This window comes from Hypanus sabinus, chromosome 10 (assembly GCF_030144855.1).
Source record: "Hypanus sabinus isolate sHypSab1 chromosome 10, sHypSab1.hap1, whole genome shotgun sequence".
NCBI lineage: Eukaryota > Metazoa > Chordata > Chondrichthyes > Myliobatiformes > Dasyatidae > Hypanus > Hypanus sabinus.
Genome location: NC_082715.1, coordinates 167147865 through 167167491, shown reverse-complemented (window position 1 = coordinate 167167491; position 19627 = coordinate 167147865). Strand labels below are relative to the sequence as shown.

General features: G+C 45.3%; 1 protein-coding gene across 1 annotated transcript; it reads left to right on the top strand.

Moving 5' to 3' along the window:
* The first annotated feature begins 2775 nt into the window (after nucleotides 1-2775).
* On the top strand, nucleotides 2776-19148 carry LOC132401310 (zinc finger protein 721-like). The gene is made up of 3 exons (XM_059983433.1): nucleotides 2776-3050; nucleotides 5857-10442; nucleotides 13999-19148. Exon 2 carries the CDS (start codon nucleotides 6654-6656, stop codon nucleotides 8757-8759), a length of 2106 nt encoding a protein of 701 aa, XP_059839416.1. The 5' UTR covers nucleotides 2776-3050; nucleotides 5857-6653; the 3' UTR covers nucleotides 8760-10442; nucleotides 13999-19148.
* The last annotated feature ends 479 nt before the right edge of the window (nucleotides 19149-19627 follow it).

Sequence of the window (19627 nt, the reverse complement as noted above, 5' to 3'; positions counted from 1 at the left end):
GAACTGTCAACGTTTCGGGCCGAGGCCCTTCGTCAGGACTAACTGAAAGGAAAGATACTAAGCGATTTGAAAGTAGGAGGGGGAGGGGGAATGCGAAATGATAGAAGACCAGAGTGGGTGGGGGGAAACATCTCCCGCACCTCTTCGGAAAACACCCCTTCAGATTCATAATGGTCAACTATGGCTCTCTGTATCTCCAACTTCCTCATTGCCGGTTTCACCCTCACAAGTTTCAACCGTTTCACAATATTAAACAATTCCAACTTTCTGGCATCCTCTGAGGCCTCTGAAGTTGGTTCCGTTAAAAACTTGTCAATCTCCATTTCTGCTGTTTTCCTTTCTGGTTTCCCACACAAATAGATCAGATAAGGGAATTTACCCCGATCAATTTAACAACCAATTGGACTGCTGTTCAAAATCCCAATTCGAGGTCCAATTGAAATTCAAATCTCAAGAGGAGGCCCCAATTTGAAATTCAAATCCCGAGACGAGCCCCCAATTTGTCACGTACACCATGACCGGGTTACCAAACCAGCAGAAATGGAATGATACGTTGGAGTCTGGTGGTACCGTAACTAAAAGTGTTTACTAGTAAATCGAATAATATAATACCAAAAAAAATGCTAGTATACATATAAAGCGGGTTAGCAATGATAAATACAGAACTGTAGGAATAAGAATCAGAACCAAACTCTATCATAGTCTAGGGGTAAATGAATAGTCTTAAGATAATACAGAGTTCAGTTCGGTTCAGATTAAATTGAGGTAGTTGATTTTGTGTCGTTGCAGAGGGAGAGAGAGAGTGAGCGAGATGTGAGCAGCTGCAGCAGGCAAACCTTCCGTTGTCTTCTTGTTCCGTTGTACTGATGTGGTCTTTCGGTTATGACCCCTCCATTCTCGGCCAGACCGTTCTTCTGTGGTGGACTCCTCGCTCTAGCGTGAGTGAACACACACACAAGCCCTGACCTGTCCTGCCGTCACACTGTGAGCTTTGTGACCGATCTCCTGACTCGGTCCTCCAAGCCCCCACCTTCCTGTGGGTGCACAACACTCGATCAGTGTCCAAGGGCGTATCTCCCTGTGTCTTAGCAGACCCGTCTTTTATCTCCCCTGCCAGGGGTACCAGCCATCAATCAACTGACCATGTCCATGTCCATCAAACTGGCCACACCCTCCTGTCTCAGCAGGCACCTGACATCACACTGCTGTGTCAGCAAGGATTCACTCAAGCAGGCAGAGTCCTCGAAAGTAAAGTCAACAATCAGCAAATAAACCATAATTTTAAATCATTGTGTCTCTCTCATTAACAGCATGTGTAGCATGGCGCCTCTCCCCCCTTTATCTCTCTCTCTCGTTAGCAGCATACTCTGGACCCCATCTCCCCATGGTTTCCTCATCACACATAAGAGGTAGGAGGTGGAAATGGGAAGTGTTGGGTATGGGAACTATGAGGTTGGTTGCAGTGAATGGGAGATCCTCAGAGCTGATATGGTTGGTGATGATATCGGAGACAGTGGCCTGGTGCTCCTTAGTGGGGTCATGATCAAGGGGTAAATAAGAGGAGGTATTCGAGAGTTGTCGTCGTGCCTCGGCCAGGTAGAGGTCAGTACGCCAGACAACAACAGCTCGCCCCTTATCAGCGGGTTTTATAGTGAGGTTGGGATTGCTGCGGAGGGAGCAGCGAGCAGAGCATTTGGAAGGAGTGAGGTTGGAATTGAAACACGGTGTGGTGAAGTCGAGACGGTTGATGTCCCGTCGGCAATTAGCAATAAAGAGATCCAGAGCGTCCCTTGTCCTCACCGACCACCCCACCAGCCTCGAGGTCCAACATATAATTCTCCGTAACTTCCGCCACCTACGCACTACCAAGCACATCTTTCCCTCCCTCCTCCTTTCTGCTTTCCGTAGGGATCGCTCCCTACGTGACTGGTTGGAGGAACAACATATTATATACCGGCTGGGTAGCCTCCAACCTGATGGCACGAACATTGACCTCTCTAACTTCCGTTAATGCCCCTCCTCCCCTTCTTACCCTATCCCTGACATATTTATATGTTTTTTTTTCTCTCTCTCTGCCTCTCACCATCTCCCTCTGGTGCTCCCCTCCCCCTTTCTTTCTCCCTAGGTCTTCCGTCCCGTGATCCTTTCCCTTCTCCAGCTCTGTATCCTTTAGCCAATCACCTTTCCAGCTCTTAGCTTCATCCCGCTCCCTCTGGTCTTCTCCTATCATTTCCCCTCCCCCTCCTACTTTCAAATCCCTTAGTAACTTTCTTTTCAGTTGGTCCTGACGAAGGGTCCCGGCCCGAAACGTCGACAGTGCTTCTACTATAGATGCTGCTTGGCCTGCTGTGTTCCACCAGCATTTTGTGTGTGCTGCTGAACAGATTCTGACCCGGATCTGGGCCGTACCTTCCAAATATCCGGACCTGACTTGCACTGCCTTACTTTCCCTTTTCTATTTTCTAATTATGATTTATAATTTAAATTTTTATTATATTTAATTCGATTTGTACTTCAGGGAGCTCGAAGCGCAGAATCAAATATCGCCGTGATGATTGTACGCTCTAGTATCAATTGTTTGATGATAATAAAGTAAAGTAAATAAGTAACTAAGTCTGCACACTACTAAGTGTGATTTTAAATATTGCTGCTGTAACCTAAGAATTTCCCACTCGGGATCAATAAATTATTTATATTATTATTTTTCTCCAGCACTGTATCTCTTTCACCAATCAACTTCACAGCTCTTGACTTTACTCCTCCCCCTCTCCCGTTTTCACCAATCACCTCATCTCCCCCTACATTATGACTCCCTCCCTTCCTTTCCAGACCTGAAGAAGGATTCGGTCTGAAACGCCAACTGTTCACTCCTCTCCATAGTTGCTACCTGCTCACGTGAGCTCCTCCAGCATTTTGCAGGTGTTGCTTTGGATTTCCGCATCTGCGGATTTTCTCCTGTTTGAACCAATGCGCATGCGCGGTCGGCGCGACCAATCCCGGATATCGCGCATGCGCTGAGTAGACGAGAAGCTGACAACATTCGGACGCAGGTAAGAGCGGAAACCGGATGGCTCTTAATCACCGCCGTCTGAAACGCGACAGTAGAATTACTGTAATTTCCAGGCACACTGGTCCTCAATCCCAAAACAGTCCTGGTCCTCTCCCTCTCTCTCAGCCCCCAAATCCGTACTCGGGTCCCAGGGAACTCGTAGGCCCTGGTGCCAGTGTCAGCAGTTTTGCGGTGCATGCGCATTCCTGTACCTTTCGATGGCGGGCAGGGAGGTTTCTCTTCGTGAGGGCTTCTGGGTAAATAGGCAGCCATGGGCAGTGGTACCGGTGTTGTCCCAGAAGTCGAAGGAAGTGCGAGCGGATGTATCTACCAAACACTGCCGAGCTTCAGCTATGTAATTCCAGCGATTATGAACTCGGAACAAAAATATAGTTCCCAGTTAATATCAGTTGACCTTCCAGTCAGTGAAAATGTCAATTACTGTGGTATGGAAATAAAACCTGTCAGATTTAGCTCTGTATGGGTAAATAATGACATGAAACACCTTTGCCTCGATGACGAGTGAATTGTGGCTTTCACATCACCAAAGTGCCGTACTTCAATGAGAATAACCACTGCCCTGCACTTTATATTCATTGGCATTGCCGTTGATGGGTTCATCACTGTCAATCAGCTGGTGGGAGGTGATCCAAGTAATTAGTAAATCTCCAGGGTCGTACATGTAGTAACAAATGCTCTTTGTAGTATTGTGGACCATGACCAGAACTTGAAATAATACCAAAGGACAGAGGCAAATTGAGCCAAGTCGTTAGTTGATTGATACAGACAGGAATAAAGTCAGAGAATTTGATGGGTCAGTCAGTCTGATCCATGCCTTGTTAGAAGATGAGTGCATATAGAAATCTACAATATATTACAGGCCCTTCGGCCCACAGTGTTGCGCCGTCCATGTAACCTATTCTAGAAACTGCCTTGGATTTCCCAACCATATTGCACTCTGGTTTTTGAAGCTCCATGTACATGTCTGTGATTCTCTTAAAAGACTCTATGGTATTTGCCTCTACCATCATCGCTAGCAATGCATTCTATGCACCTACTACTCTATGTGAAAAACCTACCTCTGGCATCCCCTTTGATCCCACTTCCAAGCACCTTAAAACTGTGCCCACGTGTTTGCCAATTCAGCTTTAGAAAAAATCCTCCGGCTATCCACACGATCAATCCTTTTCATCACCTTATACACAACTGTCAAGTTACCTCTCATCTTCCGTTGCTCCAAAGTTTGCTCAACCTATTCTCATACAGTGTGTTCTCCAATCCTTGCAACATCCTTGTAAATCTCCTCTGCACTCTTTCTATAGTATCCACATCCTTCCTGTAATCAGTAACTGAACACAGTACTCTAAGTGGGGTATAAATAAAGTTTTATGTAGTTTTACATTACCTCACCACTCTTGAACTCAGTTCCATGGTTGATGAAGGCTTTTTTAACAACAATGTCAATCAGCACTGTAGCTTTGAGTGTAAAATTGACATGGACCCCCAAGATCTCGCTGATCCTCCACGCTGCCAAGAGTCCTAACCTAATACTGTATTCTGTCTTCAGATGTGACGTACCCAAATAAACCACAGCACACTTATCTAAGTTGAGCTCCATCTGCCAGTTCTGCATCCTATCAATGTCCCGCTGCAACCCCTGACAACTGTCCAGATTATTCATAACACCCTAAGTTAGCAAATTTACTCACCCACCTTTCTACTTCCTCATCAAGATAATTTATAAAAATCACAAAGAGAAGGAGTCTCAGAACAGATCCCTGCGGAACACCACTGGTCACCGTCCTCCATGCAGTACACAAACCATCTACAATCACCTTTTGGCTTCTGTGGGCAAACCAATTCTGGATCCACAAAGCAAGATCTACTTGGATACTTGCTTCGTTACTTTCTGAATGAGCCTCGCATGAGGAATCTTAGCAAAAGTCTTACTGAAAGCCATGCACACTACATCCAATGCTCCACCTTCATCAGTGTGTTTTGTTACATTCTCAAAGAATTCAATCAGGTTCGTAAGGTAGGATCTGCCTAGACCGAGCCATGCTGGCTCTCCCACATCAGATTATGCTTCTCCAAATGCTCATAAATACTGCCTGTCAGGAGCTTCTCCAACAACTTGCCCTGCTCTGAAGAAAGAACCACTGGTCTGTAATTTCCTGGCTTAACTCTACTCCCTTTCTTGAACAAGGTAACAATGACTTCCAATCCTCTGGTACGTTTCCTGTCCCTATTGATGTGCCAAGATCATCGCCAGAGGCTCAGCAATTTCCTCCCTCACTTCCCACAGTTGCCTGGGGTATATCTCAAGTTGAATATCCCCAGCTTGAGTTGAAATTGGTAAAATTGTGATGCCAGAGCTCACATTCAGTGGAAATCACATAGAAACATGTAAGATTATGAAAGGAATAGATAAGATAGAGGTAGATAAGTTGTTTCCACTGGTAGATGAGACTAGAGCAAGAGGACATTGCCTGAAGATACGGGGGAAATTGGGATGGAGATGCGGAGGAACTGCTTTTCCCAAAGGGTGGTGAATCTGTGGATTTCTCTGCCCAATGAAAGAGTGGAGGCAACCTTAGTAAATATGTTTAAGACAAGGTTGGATAGATTTTGGCATAGTAAGGGAATTAAGGGTTATGGGGTAAAGGCAGGGAAGTGGAGATGAATCCAGGGCCAGATGACCTACTGCTGCTCTTATTTCTTATGTTCATAAGCTCTCACCACAGATGAAAATCTCTCCTGAAATATTGTCCTTCACCCATTGATGTCTTTTGCAAATATTTTTACAGGTTTGAAATGGCAGAACACTTGTGCACGGGAATCTCAAACCCAACAACACATCAGTTTTGCTGACTCTGGATATTGAAGGAGTGACCAGATATTTTCTTTGCAACACCAACGCATCTGCTGTCGATCCTTGGAGATGAAGAATTATCTCAACCTGATTGGTAATGTATTCTTTGTCTGAAATGAAATTTTCTGTTCTAACTCTGTGAAATTCGTTGGAATCGGGAGCTGAGAACACACAAACATTTGTTCACTGGAGATCTTCAACTGCATTGATTGTACAAGGGATTCAAATGTCTGACTTTCTGAATTGATCGCAGTGAAATATCATTCTCCTTCTCTCAGTGTGGGAAGGGATTCACTCACAGCCTACCCACAGACACGCCAGTGAGTACAGGGCATTCACCTGCTCTGTGTGGGAAGGGAACTACTCGGTCATCCAGTCTGAAGATACGTTAGCAAGTTCACATCATAGTGAGATTTTCCACCTGTTCTGCAAGCGGGAAGCCATTCTGTTATTGATGGTAAAGGTATATCAGAAAATTCACCAGTGAGAGGACATTGACCCACTCGGACGGTGGGAAGGCATTCACACACTTAACCACACCACAGTGACACCACCGAGTTCACACCGGGGAGAGGCCATTCACCTGCTCTGTGTGGGAAAGGGTTCACTCAGTCAGGTAATCTGAAGTCGCACCAGCGAGTTCACACCGGGGAGAAGCCACTCACCTGCTCAGGCTATGGAAAGTGATTCACTCACTCCTCCAGCTTACAGAGACACCAGCGAGTTGACATTATGGAGAAACCATTCACATGCTCACACTGTGGGAAAGGATTCATTCAGTCAAATCAGCTGCTACAACATCAGTTACTTCACGTTAAGGAGAGGCCATTCACTTGCTCTGAATGTGGGAAGGGATTTGCTAGGTCATCTGAACTGAAGTTACATCAGCGAGTTCACACTGGGGAGAAGCCGTTCACCTGCTCTGAATGTGGGAAAGGATTCACCAGTTCAGGTAATCTGAAGGAACATCAGCGAGTTCACACTGGGGAGAAACCGTTCACCTGCTCTGAATGTGGGAGGGGATTTGCTCAGTCATCTAAACTGAAGTTACATCAGCGAGTTCACACTGGGGAGAGGCCGTTCACCTGCTCTGAATGTGGGAAAGGATTCACCCAGTCAGGTAATCTGAAGTCGCACCAGCGAGTTCATACTGGGGAGAAGCCATTCACTTGCTCTGAATGTGGGAAAGGATTTGCTGGGTCATCTGAACTGAAGTTACATCTGCGAGTTCACACTGGGGAGAAACCGTTCAGCTGCTCTGAATGTGGGAAAGGATTTGCTAGGTCATCTGAACTGAAGTTACATCAGCGAGTTCACACTGGGGAGAAGCCCTTCACCTGCTCTGAATGTGGGAAAGGATTTGCTAGGTCATCTGACCTCAAGTTACATCAGCGAGTTCACACTGGGGAGAAGCCGTTCAGCTGCTCTGAATGTGGGAAGGGATTCGCTCAGTCATCTGAACTGAAGTCACATCAGCGAGTTCACACTGGGGAGAGGCCGCTCACCTGCTCTCAATGTGGGAAGGGATTTGTTCGGTCATCTGAACTGAAGTTACATCAGCGAGTTCACACTGGTGAGAGGCCGTTCACCTGCTCTGAATGTGGGAAAGGATTCATCCAGTCAAGCCAACTGCTACATCATCAGTTAGTTCACACTGGGGAGAGATCATTCACCTGCTCAGACTGTGGGAAGGGATTCATTCACTTGTCCAGCCTACAGAGTCACCAGCGAATACACACTGGGGAGAAGCCATTCACCTGCTCAGATTGTGGGAAAGGATTCACCAATTCATTTCATCTGAAGGAGCATCAGCGAGTCCACACTGGGGAGAAGCCATTCACTTGCTCTGAATGTGGGAAGGGATTTGCTCGGTCATCTGAACTTAAGTTACATCAGCGAGTACACACTGGAGAGAAGCCATTCACTTGCTCTGAATGTGGGAAGGGATTTGCTCGGTCATCTGAACGGAAGGTACATCAGCGAGTTCACACTGGGCAGAAGCTGTTCGCCTGCACTGAATGTGGGAAGGGATTTGTTCGGTCATGTGAACTGAAGTTACATCAGCGAGTTCACACTGGGGAGAGGCCATTCACCTGCTCAGACTGCGGGAAAGAATTCAGACACTTGTCCAGCCTACAGAGTCACCAGCGAGTTCACACTGGGGAGAGGCCGTTCACCTGCTCAGACTGTGGGAAAGGATTCATTCTGTCAAATCAGCTGCTACAACATCTGTTAGTTCACACTGGGGAAAGGCCATTCACTTGCTCTGAATGTGGGAAAGGATTTGCCCATTCAGGTAATCTCAAGTTACACCAGCGAGTCCACACTGGGGAGAAGCCGTTCACTTGCTCTGAATGTGGGAAGGGATTTACTCAGTCATATAAGCTGAAGTTACATCAGCGAATCCACACTGGGGAGAGGCCATTCACATGCTCAGACTGTGGGAAAGGATTCACCCAGTCAGCAAATCTCAAGTTACACCAGCGAGTTCACACTGGGGAAAAGCCATTCACTTGCTCTGAATGTGGGAAGGGATTTGCTCAGTCATATAAATTGAAGTTACATCAGCGAGTCCACACTGGGGAGAGGCCATTCACATGCTCAGTCTGTGGGAAAGGATTCGCCCATTCGGGTAATCTCAAGTTACACCAGCAAGTTCACACTGGGGAAAAGCCGTTCACTTGTTCTGAATGTGGGAAGGGATTTGCTCAGTCATATAAACTCAAGTTACATCAGCGAGTCCACACTGGAGAGACGCCATTCACATGCTCAGACTGTGGGAAAGGATTCACCCAGTCAGCTAATCTCAAGTTACACCAGCGAATTCACACTGTGTAGAAGCCGTTCACCTGCTCAGACTGTGGGAAAGGATTTACAAAGTCAGGTGATCTGAAGATACACCAGCGAGTTCACACTGGGGAGAAGCTTTTCATCTGCTCTGAATGTGGGAAAGGATTTGCTAGGTCATCTGAACTGAAGTTACACCAGCGAGTTCACACTGTGTAGAAGCCGTTCACCTGCTCTGAATGTGGGAAAGGATTCATCGAGTCAAGCCACCTGCTACATCAGTTAGCCACAAGCTACAATGGAGAGGCCATTCATATGCTCAGAATGTGGGAAGGGATTCACTCGCTCGTCCAGCCTACAGAGACACCAGCGAGTTCACACTGGGGAGAGGCCATTCACATGCTCCGACTGTGGGAAAGGATTCACCCAGTTAGGTAGTCTGAACTTACACCAGCCAGTTCACGCTGGGGAAAGGCCATTCACTTACTCTGAATGTGAGAAAGAATTCATCCAGGGAAGCCACCTGCTACAACATCAGTTAGTTTACACTGGGGAGAGACCATTCACCTGCTCAGTCTGAGGGATGGATTCATTCACTTGTCCAGGCTGCAGAGACACATGCAAGTTCACACAGGGAGATGCCCTTCACTTGCTCTGAGTGTGGGAAGAGATTTGCTTGGTCATCTGAATGGAAAGTACATCAGCGAGTTCACACTGGGGAGAGGCCATTCACCTGCTCAGACTGTAGGAAAAGTTACATTCTGTCAAATCAGCTTCTACAACATCTGTTAGTTCACTTTCAGGAGAGGTTATTCACTTGCTCTGAATGTGGGAAAGGATTCAAGTTAGGTAATCTGAAGTTACATCAGCGAGTTCACAAAGGGGAGAAGCCATTCACTTGCTCTGAATGTGGGAAAAGATTTGCTCGGTCATCTGAACTGAAGTTACATCAGTGAGTTCACACTGGGGAGAGGCCATTCACATGCTCAGACTGTGGGAAAGGATTCAGCAAGTCAGGTAATCTGAAGTTACACTAGTGAGTTCACACTGGTGAGAAGCCGTTCACCTGATCTGAATGTGGGAAAGGATTTGCTCTGTCATCTGAACTGAAGTTACATTAGCGGGTTCACACTGGGGAGAAGCCGTTCATCTGCTCTGAATGTGGGAGAAGATTCATCTGGTCAAGCCACCTGGTACATCATCAGTGAGTTCACACTGGGGAGAGGCCATTCATTTGCTCAGACTGTGGGAAAGGATTCACCCAGTCAGGTAGTCTGAAGTTACACCAGCGAGTTCACACTGGGGAGAAGCCATTCGCTTGCTCTGAATGTGGGAAGGGATTTGCTCTGTCATCTGAACTGAAGGTACATCAATGAGTTCACACTGGGGAGAGGCCGTTCACCTGCCTTGAATGTGGGAAAGGATTCAACAGGTCAGGTAATCTGAAGGAACATCAGCGAGTTCACATTGGAGTGAAGCCGTTCACCTGCTCTGAAATTTCAAAGGGATTTGCTCTGTCTTCTGAACAGAACTTACATCAGCGAGTTAACACTGCCGAGAATACCGTTCACCTGCTTGGACTGGGAAGGGATTCATTCACTCGTCCAGCCTACAGAGTCACCAGCAAATTCACAGTGGAGTGAAGCCATTCACTTGCTGTGAATGTGGGAAGGTATTTGCTCGGTCATCAGCAAGTTCACACTGCGGAGAGACTGTTCACCTGCTTTGAATTTGGTAAGGAATTCACTGGGTTATCTACTCTGAAGGTGAATAAGCGACTTCATAGCAGAGAGAAGACATTCATCTGATCTGAATGTGGTTCTCTGATCTAAATGGATGTACTTTAATCCTGAAGTCATGTTTTCTTCTCCAAATCTCCCCTACCATGGGAAATAACTTTCCCATATCTAATCCCTTCAGTGCTTTTAGCATTCAGAATGTTTCCATGAGATCACCATTCCCCCCCACCCCACCACATTCTGCTGAAATCCAGGGAATACAATCCAGGAGCTGCCAGACGCTCTCGTACGGTAACTCTTTCATGTCTGGAATCATTCTTCTGAACACTCTCCAATGTCAGTACATCCCTTCTAAAGTAAGGAGCCGAAAATTGCACACGATACTCCAAGTGTGGTCTCACAATTTCCTTATAGAGCCTCAACATCACATCCTTTGTCTTATAGTGTATACCTCTAGAAGTGAATGACACTATTGCATTCGCCTTCTTCACCACCAACTCAATCTAGAGGTTAACCTTTAGGGTTTCCTGCAGAAGGACTCCTAAGTTCCTTTGCATCTCTGCATTTTGAATTCTCTCCTGATATAAATAAGCATCTGCCTGTTTATTTCTTCCACCAAAGTGCATGACCATACTCTTTCCAGCAGTGTATTTCACTGGCTACTTCTGTACCCATTCTAACTAACTAAATCTCTCTGCAAGCTCTCTGTTTCCTCAGCACTACCCACTCTTCTACCTATTTTTGTATCATCAGCAGATCTAGCCACAAATCTATTAATCACATAGTCTAAATCATTGACATACAAAGTAAAAAGCAGTGGTCCAAACACCGACCACTGTGGAATTCCAGTAGTAACTGGCAGCCAGTCAGAATAGTATCCCATTAATCCCATGCTCCATCTATGCTGGTAACTTCCCTCTAATTCCAAAGGCTCTTATCATGCTGGCAGCCTGATGTGCAGCATGTTGTCAAAGGCCACTGAAAATCCAAGTACACCATATCTACTACATCTCCTTTGTCTACCCTGCTTGTAATTTCCTCAAAGAATTGCAGTAGGTTAGTCAGGCAGAATTTTGCTTTTAGGAAACCATGCTGGGTTTGGGCTACCTTGTCATGTGCCTATCGGTACCCTGTAATCTTGTCCCTAACAATCGATTCCAACAACTTCCCAATCACTGAAGTCAGGCTAACAGGTCTATAATTCCCTTTCTGCTGCCTCCCACCCTTCTTACATAGCAGAGTAACATTTACAATTCTTCAATCCTCCAGTACTACGCCAGGATATATTGAGTCTAGACAGACCGTTGTTCATGCCTCCACAATCTCTCCAGCTACTTCCTTCAGAACCAGAGGGTGCATTCAATCAGGTCTGGGAGATTTATCCACCCTCAGACCATTAAGCTTCCTGAGCACCTTTTCAGTTATAATTTTCACTGGACATACTTCATTTCCCTTACACTTCTGAATGTCCAGTATACTGCATATGTCTCCTGCTGGGAAGACTGATGCAAAATATACATTCCGTTCCTCTGCCATCTCCGTGTCTCTTATTACAATATCTCCAGTATCGTTTTCTATTGGTCCTAAATCTACCCTGAACTCTCTTTTACCACTTACATACAGGTGGCCCCCGTTTTTTGAACATTCACTTTACGACAGCTCGCTGTTATGAAAGACCTACATTATTATCTGTTTTTGTTAACCAAAGAGAATTTTCACTTCTACGAAAAAAAAGACGCCTACTTTATACATGTGTTTACCCCTACGAAGACTACAATGACCATGAAGCCTTGTGTGGGCAGTTGTTTGCACATGCGTTTATGTGCCGAATTGTTTTCTCAAATCGATTTTGGTTCACTGTCTTCAGGAGTTTGATAAGTGAAACTACACTGTACATACAATATTTCTACTTTATATAGGGTGTATGTTTATCATATCATTCCTGCTTTTACTGTATGTTAGTGTTATTTTAGGTTTTGTGTGTTAATTGGTTTGATTTAGTAGGTTATTTTTTTGGGTTTGGGAACGCTCAAAATTTTTCCGATATATACTAATGGTAATTGCTTCTTCATTTTACAACATTTCAGCTTACAAACGGTTTCATAGGAATGCTGTACCTTCGGATAGCGGCGGAAACCTGTATTTGAAAATGCTTTTAGTATCTTCTTTGATATTAGTCATCAGCTTCCTTTCATAATTCATCTTTATCTTCCCAATGACCTTCTTAGTTTCCTTCTGCAAGTTTTTAAAAGCTTCCCAATCCTCTATCTTCCCACTAGTTTTGGCTTCCTTGTACACCCTCTCTTTTGCATTCACTTTGGCTGTGACTTCACTTATCAGCCACGGCAATGTCTGTCTTCCATTTGAAAATTCCTTCTTGAGTAGAATATATCTGTCTTGCACTTCCCACATTTTCACAGAAACAGTAGCCATTGCTGTTCTGCTGTCATTCCTGCTATTGTCCCTTTCCAGTCAACCTTGGTCAGTTCCCCTCTCATGCCATTGTATCTTCCTTTATTCCACTGAAATACCAAACATTGTAATTTAGCTTCTGCTTCAGAAATTTCAAAATGAACTCAGTCATATTGTGATCACTGTTCCCTAAGGGTTCCTTAACCTTACGCTCTCTTATCACCTCCACATCATTGCATATCACCCAATCCAGTACAGCTTATCGTTAGTGGGCTCAGCAACAAGCTGTTCTAAAAAGCTAACCCTTAGACATTTTACCAACACACTCTCTTGACGTCCAGTACTGACCTGTTTTTCCCAATCCACTTCCATGTTAAAATCCCCAGCGATTAACATGACATTGCCCTTCCAACATGCAATTTCTTTCTCTTGTGGTAATTTGTAATCCACATCCCGTCTGCTGTTTGGAGGACTGTATACGACTGCCATTTCTTACCTCCAACATTTAGACTCCAAACTCTCCGATCTTATCTCTACAAATCTCTGGTGAGACCGCACTTAGAGTGTGTTGTGTTCAATTCTGGTCACCTCATTATTGGAAGCATGTGGAAGCTATGGAGAGGGTGCAGAGGAGATTTACCAGTATGTTGCCTAGTTTGGAGAACAAGTCATATGAAACAAGGTTAGCAGAGCTGGGACTTTTCTCTTTGGACCGTAGAAGAATGAGAGGGGACTTGATTGAGGTCAACAAGATTATGAGAGGCATAGATAGAGTGGATAGTCAGTCCCTGTTTCCCAGGGCACCAATAGCAAACACCAGAGGGCATATGTACAAAATTAAGGGCGGGAAGTTTATTACATCGGGTAAGTTTTTAACAAAGAGGGTTGTGAGTGCCTGAAATGACTTGCCAGGGATGCTGATGGACGCTAAAACATTAGGGGCATTTAAGAGCCTCTTGGACAGGCACATGGGTGAAAGAAAAATGGAGGGTTATGGGGTAGTGTGAGTTTAGTACTTTTTTTTAAGGATTATATGGGTCGGCACAACATGTAGGGCTGAAGAGCCTGTACTGTGCCGTAGTGTTCTATGGTTTTATGTCATCAATTTCTAATGATTTAATATTGTTTCTTATACACAGAAACACACCACCCCCTCTGCCTGTTAACCTATCTTTCTGATGCACCATATATCCTTGGACATTCAGCTCCCAATGGCAGCCATCCTTTAGCCAAGTTTCAGAGATATGCACAACGTCATACTTGCCAAGCTCTAGCTGAATTTCAAGATCATCCATTTTAATTTTTATGCTGCATGTATCCAGATATATCACTTTCAGTCCCATATTGAATTAACTTCAGCGAGTAAACACTGGGGCCAAACTGTACAACTGCTCAGACTGCGTGAAGGAATTTACCCAGTCATCCCAACTGAATGAACATCACCGAGTTCGCACGGAGTAGAAACCGTTCATCTGTTCCAACTGGGAATGAATTCACACTTCCATCTCGCCTGCCTACGCACCAGACTGTTTTCAGCAGCAAGAGAACTTTGACCTGCTCGAGACTGTGGGAAGGCATTCACACACTTATCCACGCTGCAGAGACAGTGGCGGGTTCACACTGTGGTGAGGGTAGTCAACTGCTCTGAATGAGGGATGGGTTTCAATCAGTCATTCATCCTTGTGTTGCCCGATCGAGCTTTGTCACATCTCAAATTGGAGAGATCAGAAGCTTGAGAGGACGTGATTCACTCAGGTTTGCTGAACGTGTATTAATGACAGTGGTTCAGGGCAGGCTATTTTTGAGCTTTCAGCAGTGGCCATTCAGCATTCAGGATGGATACTCAAAAAGATCTTAAAGTTGTTCCCAGTGTCAGAGTGGACAGAGTTGGAGTGGAGACTTTCAGGCTTTACCTCTTTAAGGTTTCAGTGAAGAGAACCTTCACTCAGAGAAGGCAAAATTATGCTGGAGATGGAATTTTGCTGCCTTCTTTACATTTGTTCAGTTAGAACAGTGGAGATGCCAGGCAGGATAGTGGAAATCTCCTTTTGAAGGATGTGGGAAGGCAGGGGACCCTCCTGTGTCCCTCATAAAAAGGGGTGAGTTGTGGTCATAGATGATTCGTTAGCGAAGGTAATTGACTGGATGATCTGTGGGTGAGAATGAGGTTCCAGGGTGGTATGTTGTCTGGGACATCTCCGATCGAGCACTCAGTATTTCGAAGAAGGGTGAACAGTGAAGGTTGTGGTCCATGTGGGTAACGATATGGGCTGGTAGAGTAACGAGGTTCTGCAAAGGGAGTTCAGGGACTGAGGTGCTTATTTAAAGGGCGGCTCATCCTGGCCTGTGATCTCAGGACAGCCACGTGCTTGGAATAGGAAGAATATACAGTTTAACACGTGGCTAAGCAATTGGTGCAGGAGAGAGGGCATAAAATTTTTGTATTATTTGATCCCGCAAGGGTTGTTGTGTGCACAGGAGTGTGAGTGTGTTGTGGGAGCGGGGCCATCATTGATGGAGGCTGAAGTGGGTTGACATGTCTCTCTCCCTCACATATGCAAACACATGCAGTGGGGTGTGAGGGAGGGGAGTGAGAAGGGAAAAGAGGAATGAGGAGGATGAAGTTAGTGCTCCTTCACAAAGTCCCAGACTCAACCAACCCTTCCCCCTCTGGAATTGGTCCCATCCCCTTCATCAGGCTGGGGGTGGGCATTGAGTTACCTTGCCAACATTTTTATTGATTGTTTGATAGCATCTGGTTAACACACTTTGATAATAAATTTATGCTGAACTCGAGAATTGAAGTGCACTGTTTGTAAAATGTACTGATGAGAAATGGTCTCAGTGAAGGTCCGAGAGTGGAAAATGAACCGGTGCTCAGCCCCACTGCTCCGTGCCAGACAAGAACCCCATCGGAGTCTGTCCCATCTGTCTGTGCTCGACACATCTAGTTTTAAAGTTTCCTCTTTCTGTACCTGTCCCAGTGTCTTTTATTTTCCTTCTTAACCCCATTTTGCTGCCTTCTCCCCATAACCTTTGGCACCTTTATTGATCAAGCACCGATCAGCCTCTGTTTTAAATAAACCTGATAACTTGGGCCTCTGAGCTGTGGCAATGAATTCCACAGGTCCCTCATCTCTCCAAATTCATGCTCTCTGGTATTAGACATTGTGACCCGGAAGGGAAAAAAATGGCAGCTATCTACGCTCTCTATTACTCTCATAATCTGATCAAGCTCTTTCGGGTCACCCTGATCCTCCTCCACTCCAGAGAAAACAGCCCAAGTTTGTCCAAACTCTCCTGACACAGTAGCTCATGCCTCTAATCCAGACAACATCCTGGTGAACTGCTTCGTTGCTGCCCTAAGCACCAGCGGTGTAATGGGCTTTAAATAAGTAAATGGTGGGTTGTTGATTAATAAGGGTGTCAGAGGTGACAGATAGAAAGCAGCAGTATAGAGTTTAGAGGGAAAATAGATTAGTGGAGAAGACTCAATGGATGGAATGGGTATTTTAGTTCCTATGACGTGTGGTATAGTGGTGAGATGGCAAAGCTATTTGGAGGAAGCGGTGGGTGCAGGTAAGAATGGGTGTCCAGGTAGGAGATGGTGTTAAGCACCTTTTTAATATGTCTTCCAACCAACAACAATTAACTCAGAGTGGATCAATCATAAGTGCTTTTTACTTGCAGAAGGGACGATTAGCAGTGCACAAGAACTGGTAATAGCTTTGTCCAAAAACCAAACATTGACAGTACAGTCACTCCAATTGACACAATTCCAAGGACAGGGTGGATTCTGTTGTCTGCTGACTCAGTGTATTTGGCATTCTTCCAGTAACACTGCTGCGGGTCTGCAGTCAAGTGCTCAGGTACCATTAGCATTGTGTTGCCCGAACATCATTAGCAAAGCACTCTGGTACAATACAGGTTCCAGCATGTTACAGACAAAAAGTGTCATTTTGGTACAAGTGAAGTACTTTTCCCCAGTGTGAAGCATTCACACACCCCTCGCCCACTGTGAAAACTCTTCCAACCCCTACACTAGCCCCCATTTCTGTTAATACCTGCGTTCCATGCAAACCTCACCATCCGTGAAAACCCTTATAACCCTACACCAATTACCATTTTGTAAACAAGCCTGAACCCTGTGTGACTTGTCATCCCTGTAAAACCCTCCATCATCCACCCTGGTGCATTCTGGTGACAGGTGGCAGGGCTCACACAACACTTTCACACTAGCTGACTTTTTTTAAATAAACCTACCGATTTGCAAGGTGATCTTCACTAAACCCCTTCCTATCTTTAGCTTCCCCCCTCCAACTTTCTGCTTTCCACAAGGATTCCATTCATCTTTTCTCACTGATCTCCCTTCTGGAACATATCCTTGCAAGCGAGGGAAGTTCTATATGCTCCAGTTTTCTTCCTCCCTCAGCTCTATTCGTCCTTCCAGGTGAGGCACCACTTCACCTGCGAGTCTGTCAGGTTGATCTACTGTAACTGATGCTCCCAGTGTGGCCTCCGCTACATCAGTGAGCCCCAATGTAAATCGGGACCCACTGTGTCAAGTACCTTTGCTCCGTCCACAACAAACAGAATTTCCAGATCACAAACAGGCGAAAATCTGCAGATGCTGGAAATCCAAGCAACACACCAAGAATCTTTTAAACGATTTCAAGTTCCCGGGCCCCAATCATCTTATTTTCACTGTGGATCCCCAGTCCATATACACTGCCACCTCCCACTAGAAAAGTCACTGAGCTCTCCATATCCTTCTAGACACCAGACACAACAACTTCCCCTCCACCACCACTCTTCAGCTCTTTGTTTTGTTTGTCTTCTTTGTTTGAGCTGAGCTTTACCGTCACTTCCTGTCATCTTGCAGTGAACTGGGGTTTGTCACGTGTGTGCATGATTTGGTGAAGAATGTAGGTCGAACAGTTAGTGAATTTGTGCATGTCACCTAAACTGGTGTGTGCTGGAAGTGAGAGTTGTCTGAGGGAAGTGGGATGGAGACCAGCTGGGGAAGTTGGCATAGGATAGGAGGCGGAACTTTACTCAAAAGCATGTCTTCAGGATGTCAAAAAAGACCATTATTCAGGTGAAGATACAGCTTCCCTTGGGGCTCTGGATTCAAATAGACAAGACTGGTGAACTACAGTTCAGTTCATCAGGATTTAGGGTACAAAGCAGAATATAAGGTGTTGCTCCTCCATCCTGAGCGTGACGTCATCTATTAGGGGATCAATTTGTCGAGTAGCTTCACACCATCTATCACAAGCAGAACTTCCCAGTGCCAAACATTTTCATAGTGATTCCAATTCCCGTTCTGACCTGTCCATCCACGACCCCCTCTTGTGTCGGGATGAGAACACCGTCAGGGTGGAGATGCAACACCTTATATTCCATACGAATACTCCAACCTGATGGCATGATTATTGATCTCGCCTTATGATAGACCATCCCAACCCACACCCCGCCTTCCTATATTCTGCCCTCTGACCTCTTACTTCTCACCTGCCTCTTACTTCCTCTGGTTTCCCTCCTCCTCCCTCTCCTCTGGTCCACTCTCCTCTCCTATCAGATTCTTTCTTCTCCACCCCTTGACCTTTCCCACCTACCTGTCACCTTCCAGCTAGCCTCTTTCCCCTCCGCATTTTTATTTTGGCTTCTTCTGGTGACACCCAGCGCCCAGGGCATGCCCTTTTCTTACTGTTACTGTAAAGTACGAGGTACAGAAGCCTGAAGGCACACACTAGGACTAGCCGATTCAGGAACAGCTTCTTCCCTTCTGCCATCCGATTCCTAAATGGACATTGTACCCTTGGACACTTTATCACTTTTTTTTAATATACTGTATTTATGTTTTTGCACGTTTTTAAAATCTATTCAATATATGTGTACTGTAATTGATTTACTTATCCCTGACTATTATTTTTATTTCATTTATTTTTATAATTTTCTATATTATGTCACATACCCCGTGACCGGGTTACCAAACCAGCAGAAATGGAATAATACGTTGGAGTCTGGTGGTACTGGAACTAAAATTATTTATTAGTGAACTAAGTAATATAGTACTATAAAAAGCAAATATACATATAATACAGGTTAGCAATGATATATGCAGAAGTGTGGAAATATAAATCAAAACCAAGCTCTATCAAAGTCTAGGGGTAAATGAATAGTCTTAAGATGATGCAGAGTTCAGTTGAGTTTAAGTTTAAGAAGAAGCCATAACACTAAATTATGTCTCTCTCTCTCTCCATCTCATCTCCACCCCGCCCCCACCTTCTCTCTCTCTCTCTCTTGTTAGCAGCATAAACAGTGTCCAAAAGCCAGACTCATTCTCCCAATATTTTAAAGTGTTTGTCCCGAAGAAGGCTCTCGGTTTGTTCACTCCTCTCCATAGTTGCTGCCTGATCCCTGAGTTACTCCAGCGTTTTCCGTGCGTTGCTTTGGATTAACATATCTTCAAATTTTCACACTGTGGTGAACTACGTCTGCCTGTCTGGACATGCCCCCTGCTGACTGCTCCTGTGGCTCCGCCCACAGACCCCTGTATAAAGGCGATCTGAGGCCTATGCTCTCTCTCAGTCTCCAGGACGTAGTATGATGGTCACTCACTCCTGGTTCCTTCTTCCAGTCAATAAAAGCTGATATCTCGCCTTACGTCTCAGAGTGAGTTACTGATGGTGCATCACACACAAAGTACACTGCAGATGTTGTGGTCAAATCAAGACTTACAAAAAAGCAGGATGAACTCAACAA

Coding starts and splice junctions, on each gene's coding strand:
- LOC132401310 (XM_059983433.1), top strand. CDS start 6,654: ATGGAGAAACCATTCACATGCTCACACTGTGGGAAAGGATTCATTCAG.